The 18,170-nt window shown below is 39.1% G+C and overlaps 1 protein-coding gene across 18 annotated transcripts in view; it reads left to right on the top strand.

Moving 5' to 3' along the window:
• Positions 1-17,604, top strand: part of LOC310723993 (mitogen-activated protein kinase kinase kinase kinase 4-like) — a 66,527-nt gene extending 48,923 nt beyond the window's left edge. For 2 of the 18 annotated variants that reach the window (XM_083537636.1, XM_083537634.1), the window contains 16 exons: positions 804-971; positions 1,200-1,306; positions 1,392-1,528; positions 3,026-3,129; positions 3,993-4,171; positions 4,322-4,436; positions 5,998-6,231; positions 7,438-7,549; positions 9,987-10,154; positions 10,588-10,731; positions 12,056-12,190; positions 13,123-13,223; positions 13,581-13,730; positions 13,870-14,029; positions 14,237-14,376; positions 14,577-17,604. In XM_083537636.1, the coding sequence (XP_083393762.1) occupies positions 804-971; positions 1,200-1,306; positions 1,392-1,528; positions 3,026-3,129; positions 3,993-4,171; positions 4,322-4,436; positions 5,998-6,231; positions 7,438-7,549; positions 9,987-10,154; positions 10,588-10,731; positions 12,056-12,190; positions 13,123-13,223; positions 13,581-13,730; positions 13,870-14,029; positions 14,237-14,376; positions 14,577-14,660 (2,238 nt within the window). In that variant the 3' untranslated portion in view covers positions 14,661-17,604. Of the gene's footprint in view, positions 1-803; positions 972-1,199; positions 1,307-1,391; positions 1,529-3,025; positions 3,130-3,992; positions 4,172-4,321; positions 4,437-5,997; positions 6,232-7,437; positions 7,550-9,986; positions 10,155-10,587; positions 10,732-12,055; positions 12,191-13,122; positions 13,224-13,372; positions 13,481-13,580; positions 13,731-13,869; positions 14,030-14,236; positions 14,377-14,576 lie in introns of those variants that run through there. The other 16 variants (XM_083537638.1, XM_083537646.1, XM_083537637.1 and 13 more) reach the window with 12 other exon arrangements.
• Positions 17,605-18,170: the final 566 nt, after the last annotated feature.

Below are 18,170 nucleotides of genomic sequence, written 5' to 3'. Positions count from 1 at the left end.
TTCCCAGTTTTGTTATATAATCAAAAACAAACAAAATTTTTTTTTTGCTTGTCTTAATTTGTCATTGTTTTGTCTAGAGTTCGATCGAAATGTTTTTTCTCTAGCCGATGCCAATATTTTGAAATCGGGGCAGCCGATGTATGATGCCGATTTTTTTACAAAAATGTTTTACCTCCCTTTCGTGCCATAACATCTAATTCTTAATTTATAAGACCTGGTACAAAAATTCCTTACATTTATTGAACACCACAAGCCTCTCTGATCAGTATAATTGTTACCCAGTTATTGTACCTGTGCCTACCTCTAAGGGGCGGTACCTCAACCTACCTGTCAGTTGGCTTTAGTTTTTTTCTGCACTGTTGGCTCTCAATCAGATGTATTTTGGCCGATTCTGCATGCTGAGTCAGCGGCCGAGTTAGTTGGCGAGAAAGAGAATCTGATCGGCTAATCAGCTTAGGGAATGAGCTCACAAAAAAAAAAGAGCATGCCACCCCTGCTCTTGTCTTTGTAACGCTCCTTGCTTTAGATATTTAGAGTTCTAGCTCTTCTGGTTTGACTGTTCCGATGCCAAATACAGACTACCGCCACCTGCTGGTATGAGAGAATTATGTTCTCTCATGCGAGCGCAAAACGTATAATCGGCCTGATTTACAGCACAACCTATCAATCGATCGACCTCTAGTTTTGTCACTCATACGACATAACTTGTATTTTTTTTATCTTTCCCACTGCACCGTTCCTTTCCTGTTTTTTTCTCCTTCTCACCCTGCTTTATCGCTTTGTGCCACTCCGTCTCATGAAAGGTGCAGTGGTCCCAGGCTGCCGCTTTAAAGAGCAGCTCGGCTGCTCCTCCCTCCGTCTCCCACTTGCACTCGTTCAGTGAGTCCACTCCGTCATTCAGTCATGTTCGTGCCCAGCAGCACCCGCCATTCCCTGAACCACCGGCCCACTTGCATGAGGAGCTTCCCCGGGTAAGCACAGGCCCAGATGACTCACTCTGTGCAGGTAGTTGCACCGCCTTGCACCAGCTTTTCCCCTCCTATTTCTTGCTTGGCTGTTTAGCCGTGTGATCTTTCTAAGTGTGTGAATGTATATGTGGGAAACTAATTGACTTTGCCTTAGTTGACCTGTGGGACATTATTCATTTAAAAGTGTACACAGTATGCATCAACAAGTGTCCATGCATGTCTCTCTGGAAGGTTCCAGTAAGAACAACCTCCAGGTCACCAGTAATTTCTCGGCGTGACTCTCCTCACCAGGGTGGCGCACCACAGAGCAACGTGGCAGCTCAGAAGAACGTCGGGAGGTATGTGTCCACTTCTGTGTGTGTATGCCTGCATTTAGTTATGTAGAGATCTCACACACACACACACACATACCTGTCTCTGTAGTAACGCTGATCCGCGATTGCTCTGGGAACGAGTAGAGAGGATTGTCCCCAGACCCAGCAGCAGCAGCAGCTCATCTGGATCTAGCTCCACATCCAGCAACTCAAACACTGGGTCAGGAGAGAGATTCAGACCACGCAGTGAGTATACACACACACACACACACACACACACACACACACACAATCAGAAGATCTACCATAGTAAAAAAATAAAAGTAACGTGCAGATGTCATGCACACACATGTTGATGTAGGTGTCTGCCAGCATACAGTTGCTAGAAAAAAAAAATTATTGCAGTGAATTTTAACCCAGTCTTCAGGAATCCCCAGGCAGTCTATATTCTTCTCTGTCTCGACTCCCAGCACCCCTAAGTACAAGTGTGTTGCATCTAAATGATGCAATACACAGATTAATAATCTGTGCCATCACCAAGAACCTTCACATGGCAGGTGGTGAAGGTGTCACAATCCATTATTAAAAGAAGACACTGAGAGCAGAACTGTAGAGGATACGCCACAGGATGAAAGCCTGAAATTGAAGCTACACACAGGACTACAAAAAGTACATTCACAGAAGTGTGCAACAATACATTTGTGTACAATAAGATCAGTAGAACAGAACAATTGCATGACTGCTTGTGCAACAAACTCCCCAATCTCTGCTGATGAAGAAACATGATGGTAGCATCAAAATGTGTTTAGAACTGAGCAATGCATGAGGATGAGTATTTACTGAGAAATGCATCAAATCTAATCAGGAGGTACTTCTTCATGCAGCAAGATGACTATCTAAAACACACCACACAAAAAAAGCAGGTCATTATGTGAATAATGTGTAAATAAGAATAAAGCTGCAGTGAAAGCCAGAAAATAGAAACAAGAATGTAATATTTTGGTGGTGTCATGGTGGTGTTAGTGAGTTTGTGTAGTTATTGCAAGCAAATATTAAGTCTAAATTTAAAGCTATCAGTTCCTTTACTTTTGCTATTCTAAAATCTGGAGATGTACCACCAAAGGTACCTTGTTCTCTGTATGCATGTTCTCACCTGTCATTTATTTACTTTTTGCCTTCAAATCAAACTGTTCTCAGCAGAGGCGCCCAAACGTTTTCCTATGAAGGACTAAAAAAAAACTAAGTTCATTAACAGTAAATGGTCCAAGAAAGAAAATGTTGCCACCATCATACTTTGAGAAATGAATGTTTTGTACCTCTACTTTGATGTATGAATGCACATTTAATCAAAAGTCCAATTCACTGATACAATATGTTGGTTTTTTTTTTTCGAAATTGCATTTTTCTGCAGCTTAACAAATGGTTAAGTTAGAAATGAAGATCTGTGTCAATGGCGCCCCCCCCCCCCCCCCCAACACACACACACACACACACACACACACACACACACAAACACATTCTTTTTTCCCCCCTCTTTTTATACATGGCATGATGGGCCAAATCAAAAAATGACAACCGGCCAGCTTTGGCCCCTGTGCCCAAGTTTGGGCATCTCTAGTCTTCATTGTATAGCAAAACAAAAGGATTAGCGTTGCAGTTCCATTATAAAGTAAAAAAGAATATGTGCAGGTAATGGATCAGAAGTGCTTTGCCCAGTCTTCACACTTTTGTCTCTGTCTACAGCTTCTTCTAAGCCTGAGGGCTCTCTGCAGTGGCCAGAGCACATGCTCAAAAAAGCAGAGGAGAAGAAGAATGTAGCTCGTCCTGGGCGTCCGGTGGTGAGAGCTGTTGCAAAGGAATTTGGATGTGTGTGTAGCTTAGCAGAGGTGCTTGGATGGGTGTGTGTGTGTGTGTGTGTGTAGAGCTTAGCATTCGTGTGTGGTTGGGAATTCCATACTTCTGAAATAGAGGTGGTTTGCAATCCAATCTCCCTTTTGAAACATCTTGGTGTTCGTCTTTTTCCATGTTTGTCTATGATGAACTGCTGTGGACTGTGGGGTTATTCTACCATCCTCTGGTGTGGGTCTTATAGGCTGAAGTGGTAAGCATGAGCAGGTCACACCTCCAATAAGAGTCTTGCATCCAATTACCTGACTTACTAATGATTTGTCTTCTGCTAACAAACCACATTCTCTCTCTCTCTCTCTCTCTCTCTCTCTCTCTCTCTCTCTCTCTCTCTTTTGAGTTCGTGCGGTCGACTTGGCTTATTATGTAACTGCATTAACCCTTTCTGAACACTTCCTGTTCTCAGGCTACTTATGTTTATACAGGCTCACTAACCGGTGAACTGGGTGCTCTTACAGGAGACGGTCAATCATCTGCTACGATTATTTCTTTTATTTTTCCTTTTTTTTTTTTGCTTGTGTTTTGTTCTTGTTAACTTGTAATATTTGTTGCAACCACTCTTTCATCTGAGCTATGCTTAAAACTAAACTCCTAACCCTGAATGGCAATGAACAGATTTTGAAATGGAATAGAAAAGAGGAGAGCAAAGAGAAATGAGCAGTTCAGTGTTACTGTACAACGCAAGCAAATCTAAATAATAGCTTATAAAAGAGAGCAACAAGAGGGTGAAAAGAGAGCCCTTGAATGGATTAGAAGTGTTGTATAGTGTCCTCTCAGTGTTTAACTCGAGGCTACTCCACTTTAGGATTTGACAGCATTGGCCAAAGAACTACGTGCCGTGGAGGACGTGAGACCACCACACAAGGTCACCGATTACTCTTCCTCTAGCGATGACTCGGGAACCACCGACGACGAGGATGATGAAGAGGTGGATCAGGAAGGAGGAGAGGAGTCCACCTCAGGCCCGGAGGACTCGCGTGGAGGGTGAGGACATCATAATGTTTTCATAACAATACTGAAGAACAGTCTCCACTAGATAATGCTACCTAGCCTTAACAAAATGTGAAAAAAGTGAAGCGATTACTCCAATAGCAATAATTATGATATTAATGATGATAAACTTTTGTCCAACAGCTCATCCAGATTAAGCAACGGTGAAACGGAGTCTGTGAAGACGATGGTTGTTCATGATGATGGCAACGATGCCTCCTCCACTCCGTGCAAAGACAGCACTCTAGTTATGCGACAGGTGATTCATTCACTCATTAAGCTGAAATTATTTTCTCGTATCTGAAAGTTTACACGTCAGAACGTTTTCACAGCTTTAAATAACGTAAACAAGTGCATCACTGGTGTTGACACCTGCCATATTTTAGCATTATTTATTTCATATTCATGTATGTCTTTTTATTTGTATTATTTTGTATTTTATTTGTGTATTTTCCACTGATTTCCAAAGTGTATAGTGGCCTGTAGTTTTCACTAGAATATGGAGGAAACATCATCCAGTTTTTGTCTTTACACATTTAAAATGTTTTAGTTGCTCTGCCCAAGATGATTTTTTTGCAAAATTACTTTAGATTACTTTTGTGTGTGTGTGTGTGTGTGTGTGTGTGTGTGTTTGTATATATGTAAATATATATATATATATATATATATATATATATATATATATATATATATATATACATACATACATACATACATACATTATATATATATATATATATATATATATATATATATATATATATGAATGTATATATATATATATATATATATATATATATATATATACATACATACATACATACATACATACATACATACACACACACACACACACACATTTGCCTGGCCAAAAATGTCACACAATTTTATATTTAATTGGACTGCCTTTTGCTTTGATTACAGCATGCATTATGCAAAATCACAATTATTTATTTAATCTCAAAGATTCTCAATTCATGTGGGAAATTGATGTCTTTTGCTCCCTGAAGAACTCTTTTACAATTTGAACCCAATGAATCCTGGCATTTCGCTCTTGTATTATGCCCATGCTATAAAGAAGTAAAAAATTCACTGATTAAAAAAACCTTTCCATAACATTCAGTATATTCAGGTCACCGGCTGAAGTAATTTTTTTGGGTACCCAACATAAACCTGACCAATTAAAGCAACCCCAGATCACTACAAATTCCCCACAGGCTTCTACGGTATGCAGCATACATGCAGGAACAGGGTAAATCTGGACTCATCAGACCACATGACCTTTTTCCGTTTGCGTTTGAGTCCAAATTGTAGCTTCTGATTAGCCCCACTAATAAGTCGTATTGTTAAGATATTGTAACAGCTGTGTAGCCTTGAGTACTCTTTACACTGAAACCATTGCAGCAATCACTGCAGCAATTGTCGAATATTATGGGCATTCACTTTAGGTTGAATTTCACATTAAATCCAGATAATGATTTTTTTTGGCCACGCAGTGTATGTTAGACTCTCCAGTTACTGCCATGTGAGTTACATAAAATAGGTTTGATAATGTTTTAGACCTCATTTACTGAAATGATACTGAATTTTACTGAAATTCACTGAAATAAAATTATTGCATCATTTTATTTTATATTATTTATCCATTGGTTAAAATGTAATTACTATATATTAGTTAAGTAGAATTTCTAACTTAGTTGCAGTAAAACAGTCGACTTTTTTTGACGAGCCACGCTGTCGAATTTTCCATTCGCTGATTGTCAGAAGGTTTCTGTCTATGTAAAGACAAACACAGACAATCAGCCTCTTCTCAATTCCAGAGTGCAGGTGATGTAAAAAAGTGCCCAGTGCCCACAGCCGTGTCGAGTTTTAGTGACCGGAATGATCAGAATGGCTTTACGGGCAGAATTCACCTCTTGCCTGACCTGCTCCAACAGAGTCAGCCCTCGCCCCCTTCTTCCTGCCCTTCAACCCCCTCCTCCACATCCTCATGTCACAGCAGTCCTGCCCTGTCCCCTCTTGCTACTCCGGACAGATTGCCCTGCCCAATGGAGGTATGTCAGTACACCCGTCTGTCCTGGCTGATTAACAACTTGAATAACCTCCCCTTATGGAAAGCTTGAAAACAGCTGTCAGAAACCTGTAGTGTTTTTTTTTTTTTTCCTCCCTTATTTTCTTACTGGATTTCTACTAAACACACAGGACTCCTAACACCTTCCGTAGGAACAAAAGGCTGGGCTGCACCTCCGTTTAACAAGTCCTTCAGTTTTATACCGTAATTGGCTTTTCTTTAGAATACTAATCTATACATGTCTTAACACATCCTACTGTACTCCAAAGCGTACTTGCTTTAATCACCTTTTCCAACCAACATTTTCATTTATTTTCTATTTCTTTGCAAATGTTTTCCTCCTTTGTGTTTTGTCACCTGTATTTTAAGTTTTGTCTTTAAACTACCATTAGTTTGTTTGTTTTGTACTTGTCTGTAATGCGTGGTTTTCTGTTTTTACACAATGTTCCAATAATATAAATGCATTGTGTTTTATCTCTAGTCCCTTTTAAAGGGCTGCATACATTCTGGATTAAAAGCACAATATTTTTTATTAATTTACAACAAAGTGTCCTACTACATCACAAATATGTGCTTCAATATAATGTATTATATCTGTGTGACTATTTGTTTAGACTTTCGTCTTTAAACAGGATCACATGGTTTCATATCTTGCAATATTTAGTATAATTACTAAATACCCATGAGGAGATTTGGGTGACTGTGAACATTAATCAGTTACATACCGAGTACAGGGTTTATTTAACCATATTTACCACGGGTAAGAGATGCCCTACACTCACACCCCTGGGATAGGCAGAGTAAGTCTTGCAGAATAGGGGCACGATGACTCCTCCGTAAGCATGGACTTTTTGGAGCAGCACCTCTAAATAAAGCCTGCAAAGTAATATGCAGTGGTTGAGACTTGGCTAGAGCGATGGGTGATCGGATATTTTCTTACACCCTATTTTGTAAAGCATAGTGTGCTGACAGAACTAGGCATCAGGAAAAAAGGGTGATTAAATCAATCTGTGAAACTGTAATTATAGAGGATACTGTACCACATAACCTTTTGTGATCTTGTAGACAAGGTAGATCTTCCTGTAGGTGATGTGCACAGGAAAACTGAAGTGGATGTTTAGTCTTATCACAAACACAAAGGGCATTTTATTATGTTTTCATTTATCTTTTATTATTTAATCATGTGCAGTCCCAATCCACCACAATGCAGAAGCACAAGTCCTCCTCCTCCTTCACTCCTTTCATAGACCCACGTCTGCTCCAGATCTCTCCGTCCACAGGCAGCGCTCTCAACAACGTGGGTGAGTCAAGTCACTGCCACACACACTCGCTTTTCTATGAGAAAGAGGCAGTTAACATGCAGAATCGTGCTTAGAATCTGGCCAAAAACAAGTTTTCCCACACCTCTATTTTGTTGAACTCTGAGCCATTTTAACTGTTCATTTATTACAGTTAAACAATGTTAAGGTTTGCAGTGATGGTCAGATGCAAACTGTAGTCCTGAGTAATTAATGTCAACAGTCTGCTACACTCAGGAGAGTCCAAATCCATCCTCAAAGCTTCTGTTCTTACTTTGTAATTTCATGGATCCCCAGGCCGGATCTACTCCTTTTATTTAAGAGAAATCTACAGATAAAAAGGTTGACTAAATAAATGTTTTCACCCTCGACGTGAACACCCAAGACTGTGTCTAACTAATTGGATGGCTCAGTGGCCCAGTCAAGCTCTGCGGGGTCAGATGATGAACGAAACAATGCTGATAACTGGGAGTTTATTGATAAAACACTTAAATCGCTTGGCTCAGGGGCTCTATAAATAATAATTAATAGAATTGACTAGAACTGCAAGTAACGATTATTTTGATAATCAATTAATCAGACTAGTATTATTTCATTTTTTTATTTATCGGATTTGATGTTTTGCTTATTATTACTATATAAAATGTTGAATCAGGGTATTTATGTATAAAAGTGTACTTTAATAAAATTCTTAAGCCACATATTCAGCTTATAGTGGCTGCTTGTGCTTGGGGAATTTCTCCTTGAGTTAAATGGTTTGTTGTTGTTTGAGTTGTTTGTTTCCTAACAAAAAATAAAAAACAGCATTTGAGTATGCAAGGTGAAGCAATTTGTGTAAATCAAAATTTGTATTGTTTTTAATAATAACCATGCAGCTATGGATGGTTAAGCCTGTTTGTCTGCTCCCTGGCCTTGGCTCTGGATAGTCACTGGTTAACTAGTGCTGTTCTGAGACAATGACCGATGCTGCAATATATGAGAGCAGCACCTTCCTGAGTTGGATGGATACTGTCCCGCAATAACAGGCCAGCCTTTGACTTTAAAATAGCTCCAATTTTTTAAGTACACACTGTTTTAGAGCACTATTCGGACATCTATCAGTTCAGCGACCATAACCTGCTCTAAGCTACCCCACCACGCCGCATTGGGACGAGGCCCAGAGTATATTAATACGTTAGATATTGCCTTTGCTAATTTACACACCTCTATAATGTTAGTATATAACTCTTAGTAACCTCTGACTGTCGAAGGCGTATATCATTAGCTCTTCTGTGAAAAATCTTAGAGAACCTATGATTTCCTAAAAACCTAAGCTGACCTGCTGCACCCTGCAGCGGCACCCTGTCTCCCGGTATATGCCTAAGGTGTGCTGCTGGTGCCCCTAAAGGTCAAGCTAATTTCATGTGCCTCAGAATAGAGTCTCCTATACCCAGAGCTCCTTCAGGTTTTTTAGCAGGTGCTTCTCTGAGGAGAGCAAACCTGTTAGACACGTGAAGCGGATAGGAATTGTCACTGGCAGGGGAAAAGACTGACTATACATTCCATACTTCATACACTGAATAAGCTGGATGCCCACCATATCAGAGAAATTACATACCTTGTGGTTACTGTAGTGTGTGTGTTTGCGGTTCTGTCAAGTATGGCCTCCATTTACTGCTTTAAAACAGGAAAAAAGTGCCCTTCCAAAAAGAAAAGGAGAAATGCAGCTGACAGAAAGGTCTTTTCCATGACCACAGGATATGGCTTCTGACATGGTTGCCACACATTGCATCAGTCAGAGTTAAATAACATGCTGCAGCTAAGACATATTAATCACTGCAGTTATTATACAGTGGCACCTCTCACCTATTTACTTTGTTATATTCAGGTGGTGATTATTTTTATTTATTAATTAATTTTTTGGGCCAGGCAAACGTGTGTGTGTGTGTGTGTGTGTGTGTGTGTGTGTGTGTGTGTGTGTGTGTGTGTGTGTGTGTGTGTGTGTGTGTGTGTGAATGAAGAATAAATGTACAAAAACCTATTTAAATGTGTATTACCTCTTTTAAAGCTAGAATTGTTTAATTTATAAACTCCCTATTGTTCCAGTGCAAAGCGATGAGGTCCCAGTAGACATGAACACTGTTTCCATCTCATCTTTTGAAATGCTTAATGACCAAATACAGCTGCAAATATTTTATAGCTCAGACGAGTAAAATGTCCGGTGTGGTTATTGGAAGTATAGTCAGTCTTAGAAAGCATACAGAACACATTTTTATAAATCTCCAAAGAACGTAATGTTATTTCTGTACTGCAAAAATTCAAAGGAGAAAATGTGTATTCATGCACATTTTTATAGAACTTTAATCTGTACTAGATTTTAATTGAACACTTCTGGCCAATATTTAGCTGTGGGGTGGATTGTTGTGCAGTATGAGCTGTGTTTGACCTTTTGGGGTTTTAGGTTATGGGAATGACGCGAGACTGCAAGAGGCACTGAGGCAGGATGCATCGCGCAAGGGCTCCGTGGTGAACGTAAACCCAGTCAACACTCGACCACAGAGTGACACGCCGGAGATCCGGAAGTACAAAAAACGGTTTAACTCCGAAATCCTGTGTGCTGCTCTGTGGGGTAAATATCTTCTTCACACATACACAGTGCATACACCGTAGGTGCGTTTACATTGAGCGAATAAGTAAACCGTACAAAATAAAAAAAATCGCAATGTAAACTCGTTATACTGATTACTGCCGTCGATAATCGGAAAAAAAAGTGCACATGTGAACGTCGCTAGTGTGGTGCAAACCTCCTTTTCTCCTTAACTGATTCTGTGAATATACTTTTTATGCAACTTTATCAATAGCAGTATTTATTATTTTTTATTTGTATATGTGCATCAATGGATTTTTCTTTCTGTTGGTATGTGTTTGATTACATTCAGCCAAATACCCTCTACACTTTAATTATTAGGGATTTGTGATGATGTCTGATCTGACTGAGCTCTTTGCCAGTTGTTGTAGCTTTGTATTTGTAACATACAATTCTTCATGTGTTTTCCTAACAGGCGTAAATCTGCTGGTCGGGACAGAAAGTGGTCTGATGCTGCTTGATCGTAGCGGTCAAGGGAAGGTCTATCCGCTCATCAACCGCAGGCGCTTTCAGCAAATGGACGTCCTGGAAGGTTTAAACGTGCTGGTGACCATATCAGGTACTTTTTTCCGGCAGTTTCAGTGTAAGTGGACATTGTATTGTGTTTGTTGTGTTCTCATGGGGTAAAAAACTTACTATATTTCCTTTCTTTGAATGTGTGGGAGGGTGTGGGGTTGTGTGTGTGTGGGGGGGGGGGTGCGCGCGCGTACTCATACTCGGAAGAGTTGCTAAAGCATATTACAGCTTCCCAACTTCTAAGGAAATTGAGTAAACCTTGTCACGCTCAGCACGCAGCAGCATTTGTCAATTTACGTGCACAGTCTGTTTCCATTACATAAGTTTTTAAAGTACTGGTGTCTCTAGCCCAGAACTTGAGGCAAAACCTGTGAGATTTTGAAAGACAAACTTCTCATTTGATTCGGTCATATATTTTTGGCTTTATGGTTAGATAAATTTAGTTTGTTTCTATGTTTGCTTTAAAAAAGGCCATTATCAGAAAGCAGTTCTACAGAATGCGGATACAAAATATTGCAAGGATCCAGATTTAATTATAAATGTATCTTCTTTACTGTATATTTTAATAACATTCATTTAAATTATTATTATTCCACAGCTTTACTTAATGTTCATACAGCAATAAGTGTGTTTCTTTTAGCTTTAAATATGATCCACTGAACACTGATGGAGACCTGGACATAGACCATTTTTCATAAGTGAAGTTTAAGTGACTTATCCCCAGCAACCACAAGGGTATGCATGCAGTTCCATTTAAAGCAAATCTCAGTGCAGTCCTCAGCAGCAGGGAGTGATTGTGGTGGAGGATGCTCCAAGCCATGGTAGACCATCAGTATTGGGCAGGCAGGTTCAGAAGACAGAAAGAGTCAGGGACACAGGCATCTGAACAGGCAGTGTAGGTTGCTGTGTAGGTTGTTAGCCCAAATATCTTTCTTTCCCTAAACTGTTCACAAAACTCCTTGAGAGGAATGTGTACTAAATCATTCATAACCTAAAGAAGTGATGTATCGGATTAAGTTTAGTTTAATGGCTCATATGTCCTCTGCATTGAGAGCCTGCTAGTTGTAGGAATGTGTTCTCTGAATAACACGTTATTGGCATAGATGTTTGTTAGAAGCGGTTTCCCTTGTTTAATTTATTAGCAAGATGGTCATGCCTAATAAGTTTAATAATAAGTATCTGTGCAATAATCGGTTATCAAATTATGCCCTCGATTAGTTTTGTTGTACTGGTTGGAATATGCTTTACATCACTATGTAAAGTTCATTGTTCAAGTTGTGCAGTAGAAAACCCCTGCTTATTTTATCTGCTTTTTACTGTTTTTTACCAACTTGTTTCCTGTTCTTCCTGTACCTCCTTTTTCTCAGGGAAAAAGAATAAATTGCGGGTGTACTACTTGTCCTGGCTGAGGAACAAGATTCTCCACAATGACCCAGAGGTGGAGAAAAAACAGGGATGGACCACTGTAGGAGATCTGGAGGGGTGTGTCCACTACAAAGTTGGTATGTTCCCTTTTTCTTTTCAGATGATTTAACTATCCAGAGTTCAGACCCGAGTTCTGATTACGATGAACAAGCGATTCAAGTATTGCCAGATATGGAGGTGTAACACTCTCACGGGTTGGACGGGAGGGAAGCGCTAAGGAGCTGTTACTGATTAGCATTACACTACCTGTTGGTCACATTTCGTTGTTTGATGGTGTGCTATGTGACCTGCAGTTTTACAATTCTGAGATGTTAAAGGGGGAACAAACCAGGAAATTGACCAGTTCAGTAAATCAGTGTTGGTATTTAATAAGCAACATTATTTTGTTCCAGTTGTTTATGTTCAGGCTGTGTGCAGGAAAACTTCGCTGTTAGCTGAACAGCTGAACAGCTGAACACCTGTTTATTAGAGCAAACAATTGAATACTTTAACAATGACTTTAGCCATGCAATTGTTTAGCAGACCAGCTAACTTTTTACATGCTTTTTTGGTGTTAATAGGTGTCCAACAGAAATATGAGGTGTTTTAATTTGCACAGATGATTCTTTTTATTAGTCAACAGACCAAACTTTTATTTTTATTTTTTTATTTTTAAGTTTTTATTGAAACAATTTTTGATGAGTTATTATTTTTAGCTACCTACCTAAAAACATTTTTTACTTTAAATTAAAATAAATGTATAGCTAAAATGAATGAAAATAGATTGTAGAAATTGACAGTGTTGTTTTAATGAAATAATTGAGATCAAATAATCAAAATAAGAGCGACATTAAGCTGCTTCTTGGCATGATGTTAATTTTTTCGGGACATACTGTCCATTCTGTAAGAAAATCTTTTAATGTAAATATGTCAAGTGTATAATGTAACCACATGATATATTTGCAGCATGTCAGCTGATTTGTCATTTCTTTAGACCGAACTGTGTTCCTCTTTTTCAATTAATTTCTAGTGAAATATGAGAGGATCAAGTTTCTGGTCCTTGCACTGAAGAACTCTGTGGAGGTGTATGCGTGGGCCCCAAAGCCCTACCACAAGTTCATGGCTTTCAAGGTCAGTAGTGATTCATATCACCCTGATCAAATTTTGTTGAATAGACATTTTTCAAATGATTCCTTTGCTGATTTAGTATGTGGGAAATTTTTTTTAATGTTCTGTTGTAGGCTTTTCTTCATACATTGTACATTGTTTCTATGCTCCAGTCTCTTTAGCCACTGCAGTCAGACTCAGTATGCCATCTTCTCTGTGAGCAGGCAGTATTACAGTACAGCTGTGTTTCAGCTGTTTGAGCAACCACAGCTGTAGATTTGGTTAGAATTGGCTTGACCAATTAAACAGACTATATACTTGATGAATCTACTAATTTTAGTATTCATACCTATAATTTTAATGAAAACTCTTTCATCTCAGTCATTTGGTGATCTGGTGCACAAACCCCTCCTCGTGGACCTGACTGTAGAGGAAGGACAGAGGTTAAAGGTCATCTACGGGTCCTTTTCAGGGTTCCATGCTGTGGACGTTGACTCGGGAGCTGTGTATGACATTTACCTGCCCACTCATGTATGTGCTGAAACAAAAGCAGTAATCATTGTTTATATAGTTATATTAGTTAAATAGTGCACAGTCGAAAGATTATGTCTTGTCTGCACACAAGTACACACATCCTGACTCTCGCTTTGAATTCTTGCTTGGCATTTAGATCCAGACCAGTATTCAGTCACATGCCATAATCATTCTGCCAAACACGGACGGCATCGAGCTGCTCGTGTGTTACGAGGACGAGGGTGTGTACGTCAACACCTACGGCCGCATTACAAAGGATGTAGTGCTACAGTGGGGAGAGATGCCCACCTCTGTGGGTATGTGACACACACACACACACACACACACACACACACACACACACACACACACACACACACACACATTATTGCGATGTAGCCCTTTACATAGACTTTGGAGTTTTTATGTCGTGGTTTATCATTAAATTGATTAGCATTAAAGAAAATTGTAGCATCCTCCAGTAGCTTTTTTTTCCCTGTTTTGAATTGTTTTTTTTTTTTTAGCATACATTCGCTCAAACCAGATCATGGGTTGGGGAGAAAAGGCCATCGAGATTCGCTCTGTAGAGACTGGCCACCTAGATGGAGTTTTCATGCATAAGAGAGCTCAGAGGCTTAAGTTCCTTTGTGAACGCAATGACAAGGTGAGATTTACTCTGCCTCTTTTTCACACACACACACACACACACACACACACACACACATGCATGCAGCTTGTTGAACAAGTATTCCCCCTCAGGGATTTTCCTGAATGGATTGTATGTGTTGCCTCGGGAACATGATGTTTTCACCTTACAGTTTGAGAACGTGTCAACGCGCTTGCTTGTTATTTGTTTATTCCCAGGTTTTCTTTGCGTCAGTGCGTTCTGGAGGTTCCAGCCAGGTCTACTTCATGACACTCGGGCGCACATCCTTACTCAGCTGGTAAACTCTCTCACTCAGCCTGGAATGACCAATCCCTTTTTTTGCGTGACGACAGCGTTGGGAAACCCTTCAGCCATCACACATCTAAGCAAGCAGAGATCCTCAGTGTGATCAGCAGAAACCACATTAATTTCAGCGACCCACCTGCTGTCGTAAAACAGACTGAGAGCTGTATAGATATTTTCAGTTTAGATGAAGAAAAAACCCCACACACGTGTGTGCAAGAGAGAAGGTCCTGGCAGGAGGTCTTAATCTTACAGTATTATTGCTAGCCTGTGTAAATGTTTTCTTTCTGTAGAAGTCCCTGATTGACCAAGTGGTAGAAAGAAGGCAGACGCCATTTAACTGCTAGGGAATACAAAAGAGTTTTAGGATAGAAGGTAAACGAGAGAGAGAGAGAGAGAGAGAGAGAGAGAGAGAGAGAGAGAGAGAGAGAGAGAAAGAAAGTAAGTGTGTGTGTGTGTGTGTGTGTTCAGTAGGTCTCGGGAAAGTGAAGCGTATTCACATTATGTGAATTATTCACATTATTATTCACTGTGTGTGACGCGTCTAGGAAAGAAATGGACCATGAAAGAATATTTTAATGCTATTATTATTATTAATTATTAGTAGTAGTGCCATTATTATAATTATTATTCACTAATAATTATGTGGATTCTCGTAATCTTCTACCTGTGATTTTTAAAGCTTGCACGTTCTCACCGTTCCCAGCAAGATATATTTTTCATGTCAGCCACCCTAATATTTCCAAATGGCAGAAAGCAACAAGCATGGACATTGCGTCTTAATTAGACTGGCCCCGCCCCTTTTCTCTCACTTGGCAGGTGAGCGTTGGATCTCTGGCTCACTTATGACTTTAGTTACGAGAGATTTTATAGATCGTATCTGAAATGATGCACCTGCTGTGAATGCGATATGAAAATAAAGGGAAGTAGAGACTTGTCACCTCAGTCGTGTGTGTGATAAACCAAAACGTTCAGATTTCCCAAGAGTTCACATTGAATCACATCTTGAGATGCAGAACTCATGTCACTCAAGGCCCCTGCCCACCCACCATCCCAAACCACAAACTTTTGATTTTTAGGATTTTTCCAAATATATATGATGCACTAAGTGGGAATGTAGTGTGAAAATACTGTTCTTGTGCTTAAAGTTGAAAGGCATGACTTCACGCAGTTTCTTTTTTTTTTCTTTTTCTTTAATGATGTTTAACAGAGTAACAATAACAAACTGAGCCTGTCTGAGTCTATTGTGCGTGACCTCGAAATCGTTTGCTGTCGTAAGCGGTCCTTTATGTTCAGCATCATCTCCTTATCATATTAGTGTTCCGTTTCAGTGAAAATCACACACTAAGCGTTTCCTTTTTTAATTTCTTTTCGTTTTTTTTTTTTTTTTTTTTTTTTTTTTTTAAACCTCCTCAGTGTTGCATATGTTTCAGCATGATCAGTGTGATTCTCTCTGCCCCCTCTGTGGCTTCCTGTCAGGTGACCTGCCGCTTGTTGATGTTAAACATGTTCTTTCAGAGTGTAGCGCGAACAGTGTTCCACGTAACTGAAGACATCTCGGCTCTGTGAGTGAACGTCACTGAGGAGAGCAATAGCAGTCACATAATGCACACACACACACGCAGCTCAATATGGTCTTGTTTCATTGCTCTGCTCTCTGTAGACCTCTTTCACATCAGCCTTTATTAAGTTTAAGGCTTTATAATTTGCCAAAAGTTTGTCAGTTGTTTAAAACACTGTCTTTAAAAGCAACACCACTGCTGTGACTTGAACACGACGTGAGCATAAACACTTTTCTTTTGTACGTTTTTTCCTCTTTGAGTTCAGTCCTTCATTTTGCACACAGGAATAAAGTAGATCTTACAGATAGAAGTTTTCTGGTGTGTGTGTGTGTGTGTGTGTGTGTGTGTGTGTGTGTGTGTGTGTGTGTGTGTGTGTGTGTGTGTGTGTGTGTGTGTGTGTGTGTGTGTGTGTGTGTGTGTGTGTGTGTGTGTGTGTGTGTGTGTGTGTGTGTGTGTGTGTGTGTGTGTGTGTGTGTGTGTGTGTGTGTGTGTGTGTGTGTGTGTGTGTGTGTGTTTGCACGCCATGTACTTAAAGGCTAACACTGTGGGGGTTTTTGGGTCCATCATTACAAGCATTTTGTTTCAAATTTACCTCATTCTTTTATCCTTTTCTACAGTTTTGCAGTACACACACACACACACACAAACTATTCACCACCATAATTTTGTTAGGTGCTTTATATGATTGTTTGTATAATTTTATTTAATGCTAATAAGTATTAATTATTGTTGTTTAGATTTCTTTTTAGCTTCATCCAGAAAGATTAGCGCTTGTGGTGTTTACATAAGAAAAATCGAATCAATTGTGCGATCATGACATAATGGAGAAACTTAAGAACTGACGTTAAGGAACCACTACATGAAATGCAAACTTTTTTTTTTTTTTTTTTTTTCTTTCCTGTTTGAAGAGCTTTAAGTGCTCCAGTTCTAGATATAGATAAGGAGTTTAACTTTAGCCATTTTCTTGAACGTTATTTCCAGTTTCTGGCGTACAGCGATATAGTGCAGTCGTAATCTAGTGCTTACTTAATATAATGTTCATCTGTTCACCTGGAAAATGTTTACAGAGGCAATGTGGAGCTACACTAATGTTAATTTTATTTATGTTTTCTCTTACAGAAATATTAGCCTTTTTTTGTATTGATCTTTTTTTATTTTTTTTGTCTGTATTTCACTTTTTAGTTGTTCAATGCTAATAACTCAGACAGATATGAATAATGACGTTTCAGAAACGTTCCCGGCTGATCTGGATGTCTGTGTTTCAGTCGTGGCACTGTATCGTTCGTCTTCTCTTTGTGTGGAAGGAAGTCCTGTATTTTCCTGATGGTCCTTTGTTTTGGTTTTTTTCTTTGAAAATAAACTTCTACGGTAATTTAAAGAATCTTCTGTGTTATTTATTTTCAAGGTGTTTCATGCTTTAGTGATCATGTTGAGGCAGAAATAGCCAGTGTTTGCAAAGTTTCCTAGGCCTTCAATGACTTTCTTTTTCCTTTTTAAAGATTTCCCACTGGTCTGGTCACAGTCATTTTAATTACTTAAATATCGAAATGTTTTTGCACAGCAGACTGCAGACCATAAAGAAAATCTGTCCACTTCTATGGAGTATTTCCAAAATAATAAAAAACAAATATAATACTTCATTATTTACTTGTACAATAAATACAATTGTTAAACATATTTGAGAAATCCACACAAGAATAACTTACCATTTGGATCGCCGTCAGTAAGGACATGTCTCATTATATATAAAATATTATTTTTTACATTTTATTTTGAATGGGGAAAAAAAACACACTGGTGGCCACAAAGTCGTATCGCTCAGATTAGCATGTTTACAATCAAATGGCAGATTTTTATAAAATTATTAAAAAAAAAACTCTTCCACAATGAATAAACTCTACCAGCTTTAATATAAAAGCAGGTCCCTAAATAGAAATCTGATCTAAT

This window comes from Silurus aristotelis (genome assembly GCF_946808225.1).
Source record: "Silurus aristotelis genome assembly, chromosome: 3".
NCBI classification, from domain to species: Eukaryota; Metazoa; Chordata; class Actinopteri; order Siluriformes; family Siluridae; genus Silurus; species Silurus aristotelis.
This window is presented reverse-complemented; position numbering and strand designations above follow the sequence as displayed.